Source organism: Salmo salar, chromosome ssa22 (assembly GCF_905237065.1).
Source record: "Salmo salar chromosome ssa22, Ssal_v3.1, whole genome shotgun sequence".
In the NCBI taxonomy this organism is placed as follows: Eukaryota; Metazoa; Chordata; class Actinopteri; order Salmoniformes; family Salmonidae; genus Salmo; species Salmo salar.
In genome coordinates, this window is record NC_059463.1 from 43,212,383 (window position 1) to 43,228,229 (window position 15,847).

Genomic DNA, 15,847 nt, shown 5'->3' on the forward strand with positions numbered 1-15,847 from the left:
CAAACTAAAATCAAATAGGAATGTTGGGCCCTGCCTGATAGCAGTTTTGGCCTGCTTTTAAACCGTTTGGGGGAATTCGAGTGTGCCTCCGGAACTATGTTCTGGCGTGTTGTTTTTCCATGCGTGCAGGGAACATTGTTACTGTTACCCTTGAAGAAACTGTGAGGGGGGAATAAAAAAATATCTAGCTACAGTGTTTATTAAAAAAAAATATTAATCATTAACATATCGTCACTATTTCCTAAGGGAATGCAAAATGTAAGTACATAGTTTGGCACCTTTTTGGTTCGAATTTAACTTGTTTTTCAGTGACATAAGGGGCTTTCTAGATTAGCCATCCCCTGGACAATAGACGTTGGCTGAAAACAGCGATTTGTATGCTAACATGATGCTAGCTAGCTAACAACAAGCTAGCTGCTCAATCACGCACGAACTAGCTGACTGTATTTAGTACGACTTGTTTGTTCATATTCACAGAAATCGTTCAAATTTAGCTAGCTAACTAATTGTGGCAAAACAAAAGATAGTAGGTCATCTGATTTATAGCTATCGCGGTAGCTAGTTTACCCAGCCTTAGAATAATACTGTCATTTGAATGGGCTCGGTAGCTAGTGCTAACGTTAGCTAACTAGCTATTTCTTAGCAATGTTCCAACCCAGATTAGCGGTCAAAAACCCAGTATCTGGTTTGCTTGCTAATATTAGTAGATTCTACATTTTTTATAATGTTGATGTTCGCTAGCTAATAACATATTAAACGTTAGGAGGGTGGGCACAGAAAACAAGTAAGCCAGGTATCGGCTACCTTTTTATGGTTGTTCGTCATAGCTACTTACAGAAACTAGAGTTGGATATAATATTTTGCATTTATTTAGCATGTTTATGTAACACACTGCACTATGGCTCAATAGTAGTGTGTGGGAGAGGAAGTTATGTTTTCTTAAATCTAAATCCAAATAACACACAATTATTGCCTTGGGATCATAGTTTGATATGCAGGAGGAGAGGTATTATTCACATGCTGCTCAGTGTAGTGGCCATACAGTTAATATTTTGTAAGCAGCTGTGCAGGAATGTATACATATTTTATGCTGGACATGCATGTATTATTGAAAACCGTTCAATGTATCGGCTGACTCTATCTGGGTTCACCATGGATACCGATCACAAAGATACTGAATGTTGAGATTCATAGGGTTTGAGAGGCAGGCGGCGATCTGTGATTCTGACTGTTCAATGCTGCAGGTTCCTTCCTGTGTCAGATTTGACACTATATTTTGTTTTTTTACACAAGGTTTTCACCTCCAGTGTTCTCTCAATCAGCTCTGGGCCACTATCCACAAGGCTGATCTATGATCAGTTTAGCCTTTTATATAGTAATTTTTGAACAGTGGGAACCTGATCCTAGATCAGCACTCCTACTCTGTCGCTTTATGAATACAGTCCCTGTTAGCCTACATAGAAAACCTGAATAACACAGCTAGTGAGATAGATATAGGCAATTCCACGGTAACAGAATTACGATTTGACTAATTTTTCACTTTAAAATGCATGCCAAACAAAAGCCATTGATTTTAAGTTTAACAAATCATACAACTTCTCTACTGTGCTGTCCAAACTTGTGAAACATAGACGTCTATGATTGGTTCAGATTTGTTCTGGCCAGGGCTGACTGACCAGATTTCAACTACTTTTCAGGATGCTTGTTACAGTAAATGGAAAGAGGGTAGGTGGTAGGTGTCAGTAAGGTGACATTAACTGGCGAGAGAGTGAGTGAGAGGCAGGGTTGTCCAGACTGTTTTCACAGTCTTGCTTTGAGCACCAGATGACAGAAATAGAAGAAGAAAAAAACTTATGAGCTGAACATAACAGTATGCCAGTGGGAGGACATGGGCCAACTGTGGTTTGTGACTACTATGATTTCCCATTGTAGCTAATTCAATGCAGAAATTCCGTTACTGATTTTTTTTGGGGGGAAATTAGAGTTTTAATCACTTAATAATTCCTAAACAAACTGATGTCAGTGCTCCTGAGTGGCGCAGCGGTCTAAGGCACTGCATCTCAGTGCTAGAGGCGTCACTACAGACCCTGGTTCGATCCCGAGCTATATCACAACCGGCTGTGATCGGGAGTCCCATAGGGCAGCGCACAATTGGCCCAGCGTCATCTGGGTTAGGGGAGGGTTTGGCTGGGGTTGGCCATCATTGTAAAATGAGAATTTGTTTTTAACTGACTTGCCTAGTTAAATTAATAAATAAAAAATCAGTAAAACACTACAACTTATTGGTAGGTCTACCTTTACTTGTTACTTCTGTGAACTTTCATTATCCTCCACGAGGGAGAGAAATTAGAACATTTCTTAGACGCAGGTTTTTGGTAACAGAATTACAAGGCACAAAGCAATGTTTCTTAAACTTACAGAAGGCAAATCATTTATCCCAAACTAAATATGTGTTGATTTTAGTTACAGGGGTCTTTACTTCAACATTGGGTTTCTATTATCTTAAATAAAGTACATATTTAAGTGTCATCTCTGCATTATACAAGCCTCCTTTTATGGAGGCTTTTTTAGTTGATCCAAATATAAATAACATTATAATTGATTAAAATAACCTATCAATTACATAACATGTCATTAACTTCACATTTGATTAATATAACCTATCAATTACACGGGTTATGTAAACACAATAAGTGGCAGACCAAATAACCATGTCAAGTATTGTGTATGTAACACCTTTTAAATTACATTTATGACAGCACTAGTATGAGAGGGAAATGGTTAAAAAAAAAATGGTCTTGTGCATATTGGATTCATTTGGATGGGTAATCATCACAGACACAGTGCCTTCAGAAAGTATTCATACCCCTAGACTTTTCCACTTTTTGTTGTTACAGCCTGAATTCAAAATGGATTAAAAAAATAATAATCTTACCCATCAACACACAATACCCCAAATGGAAAAGTGAAAACATGTTTCTAGAAATGTTTGCAAATGTATTGAAAATGAAATACAGAAATATCTCAGTTTATATGACTATTCACACCCTTGAGTCAATACATGTTAGAATCACCTTTGGCAGCGATTACAACTTTGCACACCTGGATTGTACAACATTTACACATTGCTCTTTTTAAAATTCTTAAATCTCTGTCAAGTTGGTTGTTGCTAATTGCTAGACAGCCATTTTCAAGTCTTGCCATAGATTTTCAAGCTGATTTAAGTCAACTGTAACTAGGCCACTCAGGAACATTCGGTGTCGTCTTGGTAAGCAACTCCAGTGTATATTTAGCCTTGTGTTTTAGGTTATTGCCCTGCTGAAAGGTGAATTTGTCTGTTGGACAGCGGACTGATCAAGGTTTTCCTCAAGGATGTTGCCTGTGCTTAGCTCTATTCCGTTTATTTTTATCCAAAGAAAAAACCTCCCTTGTCCTTGCTGATGACAAGCATACCCATAACATGATGCAGCCACCACCAGGCTTGAAAATTGTGGTACTCCGTGATGTGTTGTGTTGGATTTGCCCCCCAAACATAACGCTTTCTATTCCCGACATAAAGTTAATTTCTATTCCACATTTTTTGCCGTTTGTTTTTTATTGTAGTGCCTTATTTCAAACAGGATGCATGTTTTGAAATATTGTTATTCCGTACAAGCTTTCTTTTCACTCAGTCATTTAGGTTAGTATTGTGGAGTAACTACAATGTTGTTGATCAATCCTCAGTTTTCTCCTATCACAGCCATTAAACTCTAACTGTTTTAATAAAGTCACCATTGGCCTCAGTGAAATCCAAGAGCGGTTTCCAGGGTCTGTAGTGAGTTAGGAAGGACGCCTGTATCTTTGTACTGACTGGGTGTATTGATACACCATCCAAAGTGTAATTAATAACTTCACCATGCTCAAAGGGATATTCATTGTCTGCTTTTTATTTTATTTTTACCCATCTACCCTTCTTTGCGAGGCATTGGAAAACCTCCCTGGTCTTTGTGTTTGATACTGTGTTTGAAATTCACTGCTCGCCTGAAGGACCTTACAGATACATGTATGTGTGGGATACAGAGATGAGGTAGTCATTCAAAAATCATGTTAAACACTATTATTGCACACAGAGTGAGTCCATGCAACTTATGTGACTTGTTAAGCACCTTTTTACTCCTGAACTTATTTAGGCTTGTCATGACGCTGCATTTGAATACTTATTGCAATGTTTCCCAAACTCTGTTCACGGGAGTCCATGAGGTGCACGTTTTGTTTTTTGCCCGAGCACTACATAGATTATTTGAATCAGCTGTGTGGTACTGGGGGCAAAAACCAAAACGTGCACCCTTTGTGGTCCCCAGGAATGAGTTTGGAAACACTAACTTATTGACTCAAGACATTTCAGCTTTTCCTTTTTAATTAATTTGTAAAAATGTTGAAAAACATAATTCCACTTTGACGTTATGGGGTATTGTGTGTAGGCCAGTGACACAATCTACATGTAATCCATTTTAAATTCAGGTTGTAACATAACAAAATGTGGAAAAAGTCAGGAGGTGTGAATTCTTTCTGAAGGCACTGTAGTTTGCCCATCAACTCTTATGACCAAGTATGAGCCTTGCCAAGTTTGCTGCTCCACACATTTATAAGAGACATGACATAAAATATCTCATTTCTAGCTTTGCAGCACACTCTGCATCTTTCATTAATAGGAGAACGGTAGACTTAAAGTGCGTGAGAGAATGTCTATCTTGCGTGTGTGGGCGGGATCTGTGACACTCAGACCTGACACAGTCGTTTCATAACCATCTGAAGGAACAGTGTCTGACCTGCCCTGAGACTGTATGTAGGCTTTTGTATGTGAATGAGGTGAGAGAAAGGGGCAGAGAGACCATGCTCTGTGTGTCTATTGGGTTAGCCTGTTCAAGGGAAGGCACAGCCTGAGTGGCAATGGCCAGTTATGTAACTTAGCTCTTATGTAATTGGCCCGCTCGCTCACACTGTCTCTCGCTCACACACATAAATACACACACACACACAAGCTCCTTTTACTCTTTTCTCTCTGACTCTTTGAGAATGCAAGCTTTAGAAGAGGGCAGAGTAAAGTGATGACAGTTTGAAATTTACTGTATTGTTCTATTGCAAGCACTTCTGTCTTAGATGACGAAAGTGAAAATGAAACCGTGCTTAGATGACGAAAGTGAAAATGAAACCATGTGATTGATAATGATCTACTTGCTGATGTGATTTATGTTATCATGCATTTGTTGTTTTTCCACATTTTCGTTCTATTTTCCAACCCCCAACAAGACAGCCCACTTCACAACAATAAACTCCACACACTTTGCCAAGCTTAAAGAGAGTTAGCCAAAATTACATATTTGTTTCCTTACCCTGAATTAGCCTAGGTCAACTACCCCTTTAAATGGGGTCTCTGCTTTGTTGTTTGACATAATGGCTAAAGCGGTGTGTACTCTATTTGATTGCAGGTACCCCAAGTGAGGATGTGTAGGTAATGCTCTCTGAGCTCTGCGGGACGCCATGTCTGAAGAATCGATCTCAGGAAGTGACCTGGACCCCAGCGTTAACAGTGAAGAGGAGGATCTGGAAGAGGAGGAGATTGATGATGAGGGTGACAATGATGGGGATGATGAAGATGATGCAGTCGGTGAGTGGCAGGGGGGAAGTGGCAGGGGGGAAGTGGCAGGGGGAAAGTGGCAGGGGGAAGTGGCAGGGGGAAGTGGCAGGGGGAAAGTGGCAGGGGGAAAGTGGCAGGGGGGAAGTGGCAGGGGGGAAGTGGCAGGGGAAAGGTGTCACCTCCGTAGAAGTTGCCTCTAGTTTACTACTCAACATTAATACCAGTCAGAACAGAAGACCACATTCTACAAGTCATTCACTTTAAATACTATATCTGTTAAAGGTAGAGTAGGTGATACATAAAGTAAACAGCACTTGTCCACTGTTGTTGTGCTGCAGCTACCACGTTGCAGCAGAGCGAACCGTACCCATCCACATGTGCAGATACTCTGTGCGAGTGCATCGTCTTGCATTGCGCTCAATATTCTCAGTTCATCCTGCTGCTCAGGGCAACGTCATATCGCTGAGTCTGTTTTAAAATGGTTGTACAGCAGTCTGATGCAAAACATCTTTATTTAAAATGTGAACTTATGTAGTCAACCAATCAATTACACAGAGTACATGTCCCCAATGGCACCCTATTCCCTACATGGTACCTATGGTACCTGGTCAAAAGTAGTGCACTACAGAGGGAATAGAGTGCCATTTGGGACACACAACAGTCAGGTAGTGAGCCAGGCACTTGGAGAGAGTCTTCGGAGCTACAGTGTCCCACATTGTTACAGACGGACTAGTGTCAACAACATGTTAGAACAGACAGTACCACAGGCAGGAGAATGCAGGTTTTGATGAATGCTGCTGGAATGAAACTTCCAGCCTGGAGCTGCCTGCATCTGCTCTGAGCAACGCCTCCAAACTATGTGTTCAATGCCAAGAATGTGAGAGGCTTCCAGGGGTAAGGAACACCAGGCAAGGCCCCACTAACTCTCACAGCCTGGCTGCCTAGAAGGATGGGAGACTAATGAAGACACTGGATGCGTCCCAAATGGGACCCTAGTCTCTTTCTAGTGCTGTACCTTTGACCAGGGCCCATAGGGCTCTTGTGAAAAGTAGTGCACTATTAAGGGAATAGGGTTCCATTTGGGACGCAGACACTGTATGTAACATGTCTTACTGGGGTCAGACAGTAACAGCCATGAATGAACCATAGAGAAAATTATTATTTAGCTCATTAAAGAATACAAGAGTTAGGATTTAAGGACGATTTCCCAGACACATCATTAAGCCTGATCCTGGACTAAGAATTTTGTTCAATTGAGATTCTCCATTGAAAGTACCCCAGAAACTGATAAACCAATGCTTCGGTAAGGGAAAGGGGGATATCTAGTCAGTTGTACAACTGAATGCATTCAACACCATTCAATACTGTCCAAGAGGGATTGGAGAAAGTTCCCAACAAACAATGCTTTCCCAAAAGGGTTAGTCTATTTCTCTAACCCTATTGGCCAGTTTCCCAGACACTGATTTAATAATTAGTTGACTGATTGATGTCATTCTCTGCTCCTCTGTCCCACAGAGCGGCCAGAGAGTGGCCATGGCAGTACAGAGATGGAGACCCAGGGAGGGAGGGACTCCCCCTCAGCTACCTCACCCTCGGAAGAGCCTCCCTCTGGGCCCCCGTCTCAGCCCGCCTCCAGGCCTTCCTCCCAGCCCAACTCGAGACCTGCGTCTCGCTCCCAGCCCCCGTCTGGCGATGGCTCCCAGCCCCCATCCTGTCCTGAGAGCCCCAGTCAGGACAAGCCCTCTGCGGACAAAAAGCCCGCCTCCAGGCCTTCCTCCCAGCCCAACTCCAGACCTGCGTCTCGCTCCCAGCCCCCGTCCCGTCCTGAGAGCCCCAGCCAGGACAAGCCCCCTGCGGGCAAAAAGAAGAAACCAAGGGCCTCCAAGGCTTCAAAGTCCCAGGCCCCTTCGTCCGGTCCTGAGAGCCCCAGCCAGGACAAACCCTCTGCGGGCAAAAAGAAGAAACCGAGGGCCTCTAAGGCTTCAAAGTCCCAGGCCCCTTCGTCTGGTCCTGAGAGCCCCAGCCAGAACAAGCCCTCTGCGGGCAAAAAGAAGAAACCGAAGTCTAAGGACCCTAAGCCTGTTAAGACCTCTAAACCAGCACACATGAGGAAGAACATCAGGTATTTGTTTGATAGGGCAGTGCCAATGTATAATGCACCCTCTCTTCTAACGTATCCCCCTCCTCTCCTCTGACCCGTCCTTCTTTCCTCTGACCCGTCCTCCTCTCCTCTGACCCAACCTCCTCTCCTCTGACCCGTCCTCCTCTCTGACCCAACCTCCTCTCCTCTAACCCGTCCTCCTCTCCTCTAACTCGTCCTCCTCTCCTCTGACCCAACCTCCTTTCCTGTAACTCGTCCTCCTCTCCTCTGACCCAACCTCCTCTCCTCTAACTCGTCCTCCTCTCCTCTGACCCAACCTCCTCTCCTCTAACTCGTCCTCCTCTCCTCTGACCCAACCTCCTCTCCTCTAACCCGTCCTCCTCTAACTCGTCCTCCTCTCCTCTGACCCAACCTCCGTTCCTCTGACCCGTCCTCCTCTCTTCTGACCCGCCCCCCCGTCCTCCTCTGACCCGTCCTCCTCTCCTCTAACCCGTCCTCCTCTCCTCTGACCCGTCCTCCTCTTCTGACCCGCCCCCATCCTCCTCTCTTCTGACTCGCCCCCCATCCTCCTCTCTTCTGACCCGCCCCCATCCTCCTCTCTTCTGACCCGCCCGTCCTCCTCTGACCCGCCCCCATCCTCCTCTCCTCTAACCCGGCCCCCTCCCTTCTGACCCGGCCCCCTCCCTTCTGACCCGGCCCCCTCCCTTCTGACCCGGCCCCCTCCCTTCTGACCCGTCCCTCCTCTGACCCGTCCTCGTCCCTCCTCTGACCCGTCCTCATCCTCTCCTCTGACCCCGTCCTCCTCCTCTCTTCTGACCCCGTCCTCCTCCTCTCTTCTGACCCCGTCCTCCTCCTCTCCTCTGACCCCGTCCTCCTCCTCTCCTCTGACCCCGTCCTCCTCCTCTCCTCTGACCCCGTCCTCCTCCTCTCCTCTGACCCCGTCCTCCTCCTCTCCTCTGACCCCGTCCTCCTCCTCTCCTCTGACCCCGTCCTCCTCCTCTCCTCTGACCCCGTCCTCCTCCTCTCCTCTGACCCCGTCCTCCTCCTCTCCTCTGACCCAGTCCTCCTCCTCTCCTCCGACCCAGTACTCCTCCTCTCCTCTGACCCATCTTCCTCGGACCGTCCTCCTCCTCTATCCCATCCTCCTCTAACCCGTCCTCCTCTCCTCTAACCTGTCCCCTGTCCTCTCCTCTAACCTGTCCTCCTCTACTTTAACCTGTCCACTGTCCTCATCTACTTTAACCAGTCTCCTGTGCTCTCGTCTAACAAGTCCTCCTCTCCTCTAACCCGTCCTTCTCTCTTCCAAACAGGAAGCTGCTAAAGGAGCACCAGATGGAAGCAGTGACCAAGGCAGCCCAGCAGGAGGAGTTAGAGAGGCTGAGGCGTCTGGAGCAGCAGAGGAAGGACTATACAGCACCACCTGTCACAGATTGTCCTCCCCCAGGTGAGAGTTCTACCCCAAACCACCCTCTGGACAAAGAAAATACATTTGGGGGGGCTTCAATGGAGACTCTGAGAGCTCTGCTTGTTTCAGCAGAAGAGTGGGGGAGTGGTGGGGGCCAGTCAATGTGTGTAGGACTAAGGGAGAAAGTAACCAAACCGAATCGTGCTAGTTAGACAAACTTGCTGCGGCCTGTCTTTGCTGCATCAAATCGTTGTAAAGAAGCTAGCTAGCTACAGTAGCCAACTAGCTAGCTAAAGTAGCAAGACTAATTGAGGCTATTTTGAGGTGTCCTTGTCTACAACAACTCCATTCATATGAAACGGCCTACTTGTTGGTTGATCATTGTAGCATACGCCTTCTCATTTAGCCAACTTAATTTGGTTATTTAAATTCCATCTAGCATTGATTAGAAATCTCCCACTTCACTTGCTACACATGAAGCCTCTGACTGTAGCGCCACTTCTACCGGTGCCTCTTTTTTATGGGGTGCACTCAAACACTGTCAAACTGTTTTATTCAAATTTAGTTGGGGCAGAGGTCTGTGTGGGGGTTGTGATTCTGAAGGTCTAGATAGCTAGCAAGAAGCTGCAATGTGGGGAATCGTAGGTGGCACTTTTCAGCTAGTTTTATCTTGTTCTAGATACCATGTTTTGACTCATGTCACGTCTATGCTAATACGGCAAAAATTCACTAGCTAGCTAACCAACATCTGTAACGATATATTTGAGACAACAAGTGCTCATTATACAAATGAATTTGGGTTTTCAGTAAACATGGGAGACAAAATATAGTTGATATATTGTCAACAATCTAAGCCAACCAACCCCGTCTGTTTTGCCCCATAGTTGTGCATATGTTGTTTTTCTTGCGAAACAACCAACCCGCCTATGTCAAATAGATCATTTTAGTACATTTTAGACAAAGCCCCCCCCAAAAAATTTACTACTTTCTGATGTACTGTGCTCATCCCTTCTCTTTCGATCTTTCACTTATACCCTGACTACACGGCTCTCGTCGTGTGCGCGAGCATTGCAAAATAAATTTAGGAATCTATATTATTCAATTATTGCACCCACACTGCAATTATTGCATCCAATTATTGCACCCACTCAACGAGCATCTCCGTTGCCAGGGGCTAAAATAGAAGTCATTCCTATTTCTGACGCAGATCACGCTGCAAGTCCTGCCTCTCCCATCTCATTGGTTTATAGAAGCAGGTACCCACCTGCCATCTCCTCATTGGTTATATCCACGTGGGTGATTGAAAGATGAACTGTTGCCGGTTGTCGTGGTAATACTATGAAAGTGTAGATGCCAATCACCATATAAGTTAAACGATGAAAAAGCCTGGAAGGAGGAGGGATGACTAGAAACGATTCGGTTGACCGTTTTATGTGAGGATTAATTGTCGGAGTAGAGGACCTTGTGCATTTCAGGTAAAATAACAACCTAATGTTTATATCCCAGGACAAATTAGCAAGCAAGTGCAAGCTAAATTTCCATAAATGTTTAACGCTTTTCGACCTGTCCGCAAATTAATGTCATTGGTTCAGAGTTTGTTTTGATATTTTAACCTGCTTGTCGTGATCGCGTTTGGTGTAGGGGGTCAAAATAAATGTATGCACGATGGCGCACGCGCAGCTGGTTTGGGTTCCGTGTTACCCGTATCCTGCTCTGCCTGTCTGTGTCTCTCTCTTTCCTCTCTCTCTCTCTCTCTCTCTCTCTCTATTGTTCTCTGTGCATTTCCCCCTCTCCTCCAATAGAATCGGTGTTGAGGCCTGGGGAGGAGGAGTGTCAAGGTCAGGGGTCGTTAGAGGCTGCTTTCCTAGCCAGGCAGGATGTCATCTGCCTGGACAGCAGTGACAGCAGTGAGGAGGAAGAGAAGCAGGAGGATGTCAAGCCACCAGCTATCCCCATTATCAGACTGGCTATCAGACCCGCTGTCAGACCTGCTATCAGAGACGGTAAGACTGTAGGAGGACTGCTCAAACAAAGGGAACAACCACAACTCTCTGGCTGTGTCCCAAATTGAACCCCGAGACCCTATGCACTTGTGAAGATCTGAGACTATTTGATTGGTGTAAGCAATATGGTGTAACTTCCCCATAGCCTATCTATCAGAAGGTAAGGCGGCGCTATTAACATATTTCTTAGACCTGTCCAATCCTCTCAGATCTCCACAAGGGCAAAGAACGTTATAGGTAGAATATATATATATTCCTGTTGGTCCAACCAAAGAACGTTATAACTTTAAGGTTCTACCTATAACGTTCTATATATATATATCACACACAGTAATTGGTTAGCTGTCAGGTTACGAACGCTTAATGGCATGAACTATGAATATACATTTTCCTGCTCGGAACCAATGATGCCTGCTGTCTCTCCAGGACCACAGTGGAAATAAGTGGGTTATTTTGATGTTTTTAACTGTGTCGTTGTTTACCTGAATAATAAATAAATCTAATTAATCAACTTCCTCCCAGACGTGATCGAGCTGAGCTCCGGGGACGACGATGCCCTGCAGATCAGCAGTGAGTCAGCCAATGAGGACGAGGACGAAGGTGTGGGGGGCACGGCGGAGAGCAGCGGCGCACACATCAACGACTCGCTCAACCAACCAGATGCCCAGGGGAGGGTCCTAGTTAATATCAACCACCCCGCAGAGGAGGAAGACCTGTTCCTCGCCCCACAGCTGGCCCGAGCCGTCAAACCTCACCAGGTACGTTAACTAACACACACACACACACACACACACACACACACACACACACACACACACACACACACACACACTGCAGCACCCTGCAGAGGAGGAAGCCTCGCCCCACAGCTGTCCCGCGCTGTCAAACCTCACCAGGTACGTTAACTAACACACACACACACAGACTGCAGCACCCCACAGAGGAGAAAGACCTGTACCACACCCCACAACTGGCACGCGACGTCAAACCTCACCAGGTACACTAACTCTCTCACACACACTGCTGCAACATGGGAGATGGTGTCACAAAGGCAGGCCGGGTACAAGTAAAAGTGCCTTGACTGCATGCGTTATTTAATTGAGTTCATTCTCTCTCTTCCTCCATCCCTCATCTCCTTCTCACTTCTTCCCCCACTTTCCTCCCCCTTCTTTCCTTCCTCTCTCCCTCCCTCCCTCCCTCCCCAGGTTGGTGGGATCCGGTTCCTCTATGATAACCTGGTGGAGTCTCTGGAGCGCTATAAGGGCAGCAGTGGGTTTGGCTGTATCCTGGCCCACAGCATGGGTCTGGGTAAGACCCTGCAGGTCATCTCCTTTATAGACATCCTGCTCAGACACACCGGGGCCCACACCGTACTGGCCATCGTCCCTGTGAGTAGACCGTTAAGGAGATGATGGGTGTGTCTCGCTTTCTTCTCTTGCTTTCTGTCTCTGTTCTCCCATTGCTCTCTGTTCATCTCCCCAGTGTGTGTGTCTGTGTGTGTGTGGCTGTCTGTGAGCACAGCTGTGTCTTTATCTCTCTCTTTCTCCCCAGGTGAACACCCTTCAGAACTGGCTGGCGGAGTTTAACCTGTGGCTTCCCACCCAAGAGGCCCTTCCCCCTGATAGTGACCCTGCCATCGTCACAGGACGCACCTTCAGAGTCCACATCCTCAATGACGAGCACAAGTACATGACATTTATATAGTAAAGCTGACTAACACAATGCACTGTGTGTCAATTGTATACTGTCGTGTGTGTTCTGCCGCGCGCCCGTGTTCTGCCGCGTGTGTGTTTGTTCGTATTCTGCCGTGTGTGTGTTATGCCGTGTGTGTGTGTGCTGCTGCCGTTTGTGTACTGCCGTGTGTGTTTGTGTACTGCTGTGTGTACGGTATAGCCATGAGGTACTTAAAGACAGCCCTGATGTGTGCCTGTGCGCGAGAGCATGTGTACGTAACATTGCTTACGTGTGATTGTGTGTGTGTGCCCTACAGAACCACGGTGGCTCGGGCTAAGGTAGTGGAGGACTGGTCCAGGGATGGAGGTGTCCTCCTGATGGGGTATGAGATGTACCGCCTGCTGTCCCTGAAGAAGAGCTTTGTGACTGGCAGGAAGAGGAAGTCCAAGAAGCCCCAGGGACCCGTCATCATCGACCTGGACGAAGAGGAGAGGCAGCAGGAGCTCATGAAAGGTAAGGGGTCAGTGGTTAGAGGTCGCTGCAGGATCCACTATAGGTGTTTTGGGGCAGTAGCGGCAGCGGCAGCCAGGCAGCCAGCCAGCCAGCCAGCTGTTGTTTCAAATTAGGAGTGCTGATCAAGGATCATGTCCAGCTAATATTATTTATTGTGATCTAAAATGCAAAACTGACTCTGACAAGCTTTATGAATATGAAATAATGTATCACCAATATAATGATACAATACTGTAGGCTGACAGGAGTTCACTAGACACTGGATGAGTTAAGCCTTGTAAAAAAGCAGCATAAATTACAATATTAAAATGCCAAGGCTGATGAATTGCAATGACATTCTACTACTAATAATAGATCAGAGAACGTTATTATTTTATCTATTCATCATCATTTATGTAACCTGTGTTTTACTCTCTTTTTTCTCACACACCTACAAACACACACACATTCTCCCAACCTGTGTTTTACTCACTCACTCCTCCTCCTCCCAGGAATGGAGAAGGCCCTGGCCAGGCCCGGTCCAGACGTGGTGATCTGTGATGAGGGCCACCGCATTAAGAACTGTCACGCCAGCACCTCACAGGCCCTGAAAAACATCCGCTCCAGGCGACGTGTGGTCCTAACAGGATACCCCCTCCAGAACAACCTGATAGAGTACTGGTGCATGGTGGACTTTGTCAGGCCTGACTTCCTGGGCACCAGGCAGGAGTTCAGTAACATGTTCGAGAGGCCCATTCTGAACGGGCAGTGTGTGGACAGCACGCCGCAGGATGCCAGGGTGATGAGATATCGAAGTCACGTCCTCCATAGTCTGCTGGAGGGCTTCGTCCAGAGGTGAGAGTGTAGAAGAGTGCAGACTATGTTTTATGTATTCACCTACCTCTCCTCGCCCTTTGCTTTTTATATCGCTCTTTCTGTCTCTCTCACTCTCTTTTTCTCTATTTCTCTATCCTCTCTGTCAAATATGGTTTCTCATCCTAAATACTCTCTCCTATAGATCTGTGAAGGATTGGTTAGGTGTATATGCACTCTGATAATAATCCGTGTCTGTCCCAGGCGAGGCCACGACGTACTGAGGGACCAGCTCCCCTCCAAGGAAGAGCATGTGATCATGGTGCGCCTGTCGCCCCTGCAGAGGGCACTTTACACTGAGTTTATGAACCGCTTCAGAGAGGCAGGCAACAGCGGCTGGCTGGGACTCAACCCACTCAAGGCCTTCTGCGTCTGCTGCAAGGTGAGGCTGAAATTGCTGTACTGGTGCTGTGGGATTAGACAGTAGACAGACAGGCAGTCAGGCATACCACAGACCCCTCAAACTCAACTCTTTACCAGTTCCACTGCATTTTTTCAATTAGAGACTGATTTAGTGGGTGCAATTAATTATCAGGTAGAACAGAAAACCAGCAGGCTGCGGACCTCATAGGGAAAGAGTTGAATACCTCTGCCATAGACCATAGTGACGATAGGGTACTGCTGTGGGTTAGTTAGCATAGCCAGGATATACACCCTGATCTTAACCTGGAATCAGTAACATTATTGAAGTCAGTCCATTGATGTGTGTGTGTAGATCTGGAACCACCCTGACGTGCTGTACGAGACCCTTCAGAAGGAGAACCTAGCCAACGAGCAGGACCTAGACCTGGATGACATCACGGCGGCCGCCAACCCTCGCTGCCCCGGCGCCAGCCTGAAGGCCAAAGTTGCCGACTCAGCCAACAGCCGGGGCAACGTCGCCCTGCCCCCACTCAACCCCATCCAAGAGAGAGCCAATCAAGTCATCACCTACGAATGGGTACGTAACGCCACTCTCTCAACCCACAGGCTGGCTGGGAACTTGTTAGATACTTCTCCTATGTTAGCCTGGGTCCTATTCATTAGTAATAAAACAGGCCGAAACGGGTAGAAACCTATAGCCTCACATACCTGAGTTTGTCCAATAAGAAATGCTTGTTTTCATGTTCAGTTGCAAAGCATTTTGCTGCGGTGTGCACTAATGAATACAACCCTGGTTGAACCAGACTGAATGCTGTTCTCATTATTGCATGAATTTCCACTGTAACGATTCTGAAGTTGTTTTGTAAAACCTAGGGATGTAACGATTCACCGATACGCATCGTTCCCTGGATTAAATGTTTCAGATATGAGCGCATTGGTACGCGGGATCCAAATATAGCATTCATCGGTCAGAAAATCAATTAAAACGTTACGAATCGCCTGTTCATAATTTTTTGAGCCTGCTCAAATTACTTTCTTTCTACCTTCAGAAAATACCTAATATTTTGTGACCACTGCGTCCTCTTAAGGGTCGAACTAAGCATGCCATTATGTTGACAGTCATTGATCTACAGTGAGGGAAAAAAAGTATTTGATCCGCTGCTGATTTTGTACGTTTGCCCACTGACAAAGAAATGATCAGTCTATAATTTTAATGGTAGGTTTATTTGAACAGTGAGAGACAGAATAACAACAAAAAAATCCAGAAAAACGCATGTCAAAAATGTTAGAAATTGATTTGCATTTTATTGAGGGAAATA

General features: G+C 46.0%; 1 protein-coding gene across 1 annotated transcript in view; it reads left to right on the plus strand.

Moving 5' to 3' along the window:
• The first annotated feature begins 111 nt into the window (after positions 1-111).
• Positions 112-15,847, plus strand: part of LOC106583438 (helicase ARIP4) — a 35,181-nt gene continuing 19,445 nt past the window's right edge. Inside the window, exons 1-12 of the mRNA XM_014167597.2 lie at positions 112-258; positions 5,469-5,647; positions 7,133-7,739; positions 9,029-9,162; positions 10,926-11,126; positions 11,649-11,884; positions 12,332-12,514; positions 12,678-12,811; positions 13,117-13,313; positions 13,805-14,147; positions 14,370-14,547; positions 14,881-15,105. Coding sequence (XP_014023072.2) covers positions 5,521-5,647; positions 7,133-7,739; positions 9,029-9,162; positions 10,926-11,126; positions 11,649-11,884; positions 12,332-12,514; positions 12,678-12,811; positions 13,117-13,313; positions 13,805-14,147; positions 14,370-14,547; positions 14,881-15,105 — 2,565 coding nt within the window. The 5' untranslated portion in view covers positions 112-258; positions 5,469-5,520. The remainder of the gene's footprint in view (positions 259-5,468; positions 5,648-7,132; positions 7,740-9,028; positions 9,163-10,925; positions 11,127-11,648; positions 11,885-12,331; positions 12,515-12,677; positions 12,812-13,116; positions 13,314-13,804; positions 14,148-14,369; positions 14,548-14,880; positions 15,106-15,847) is intronic.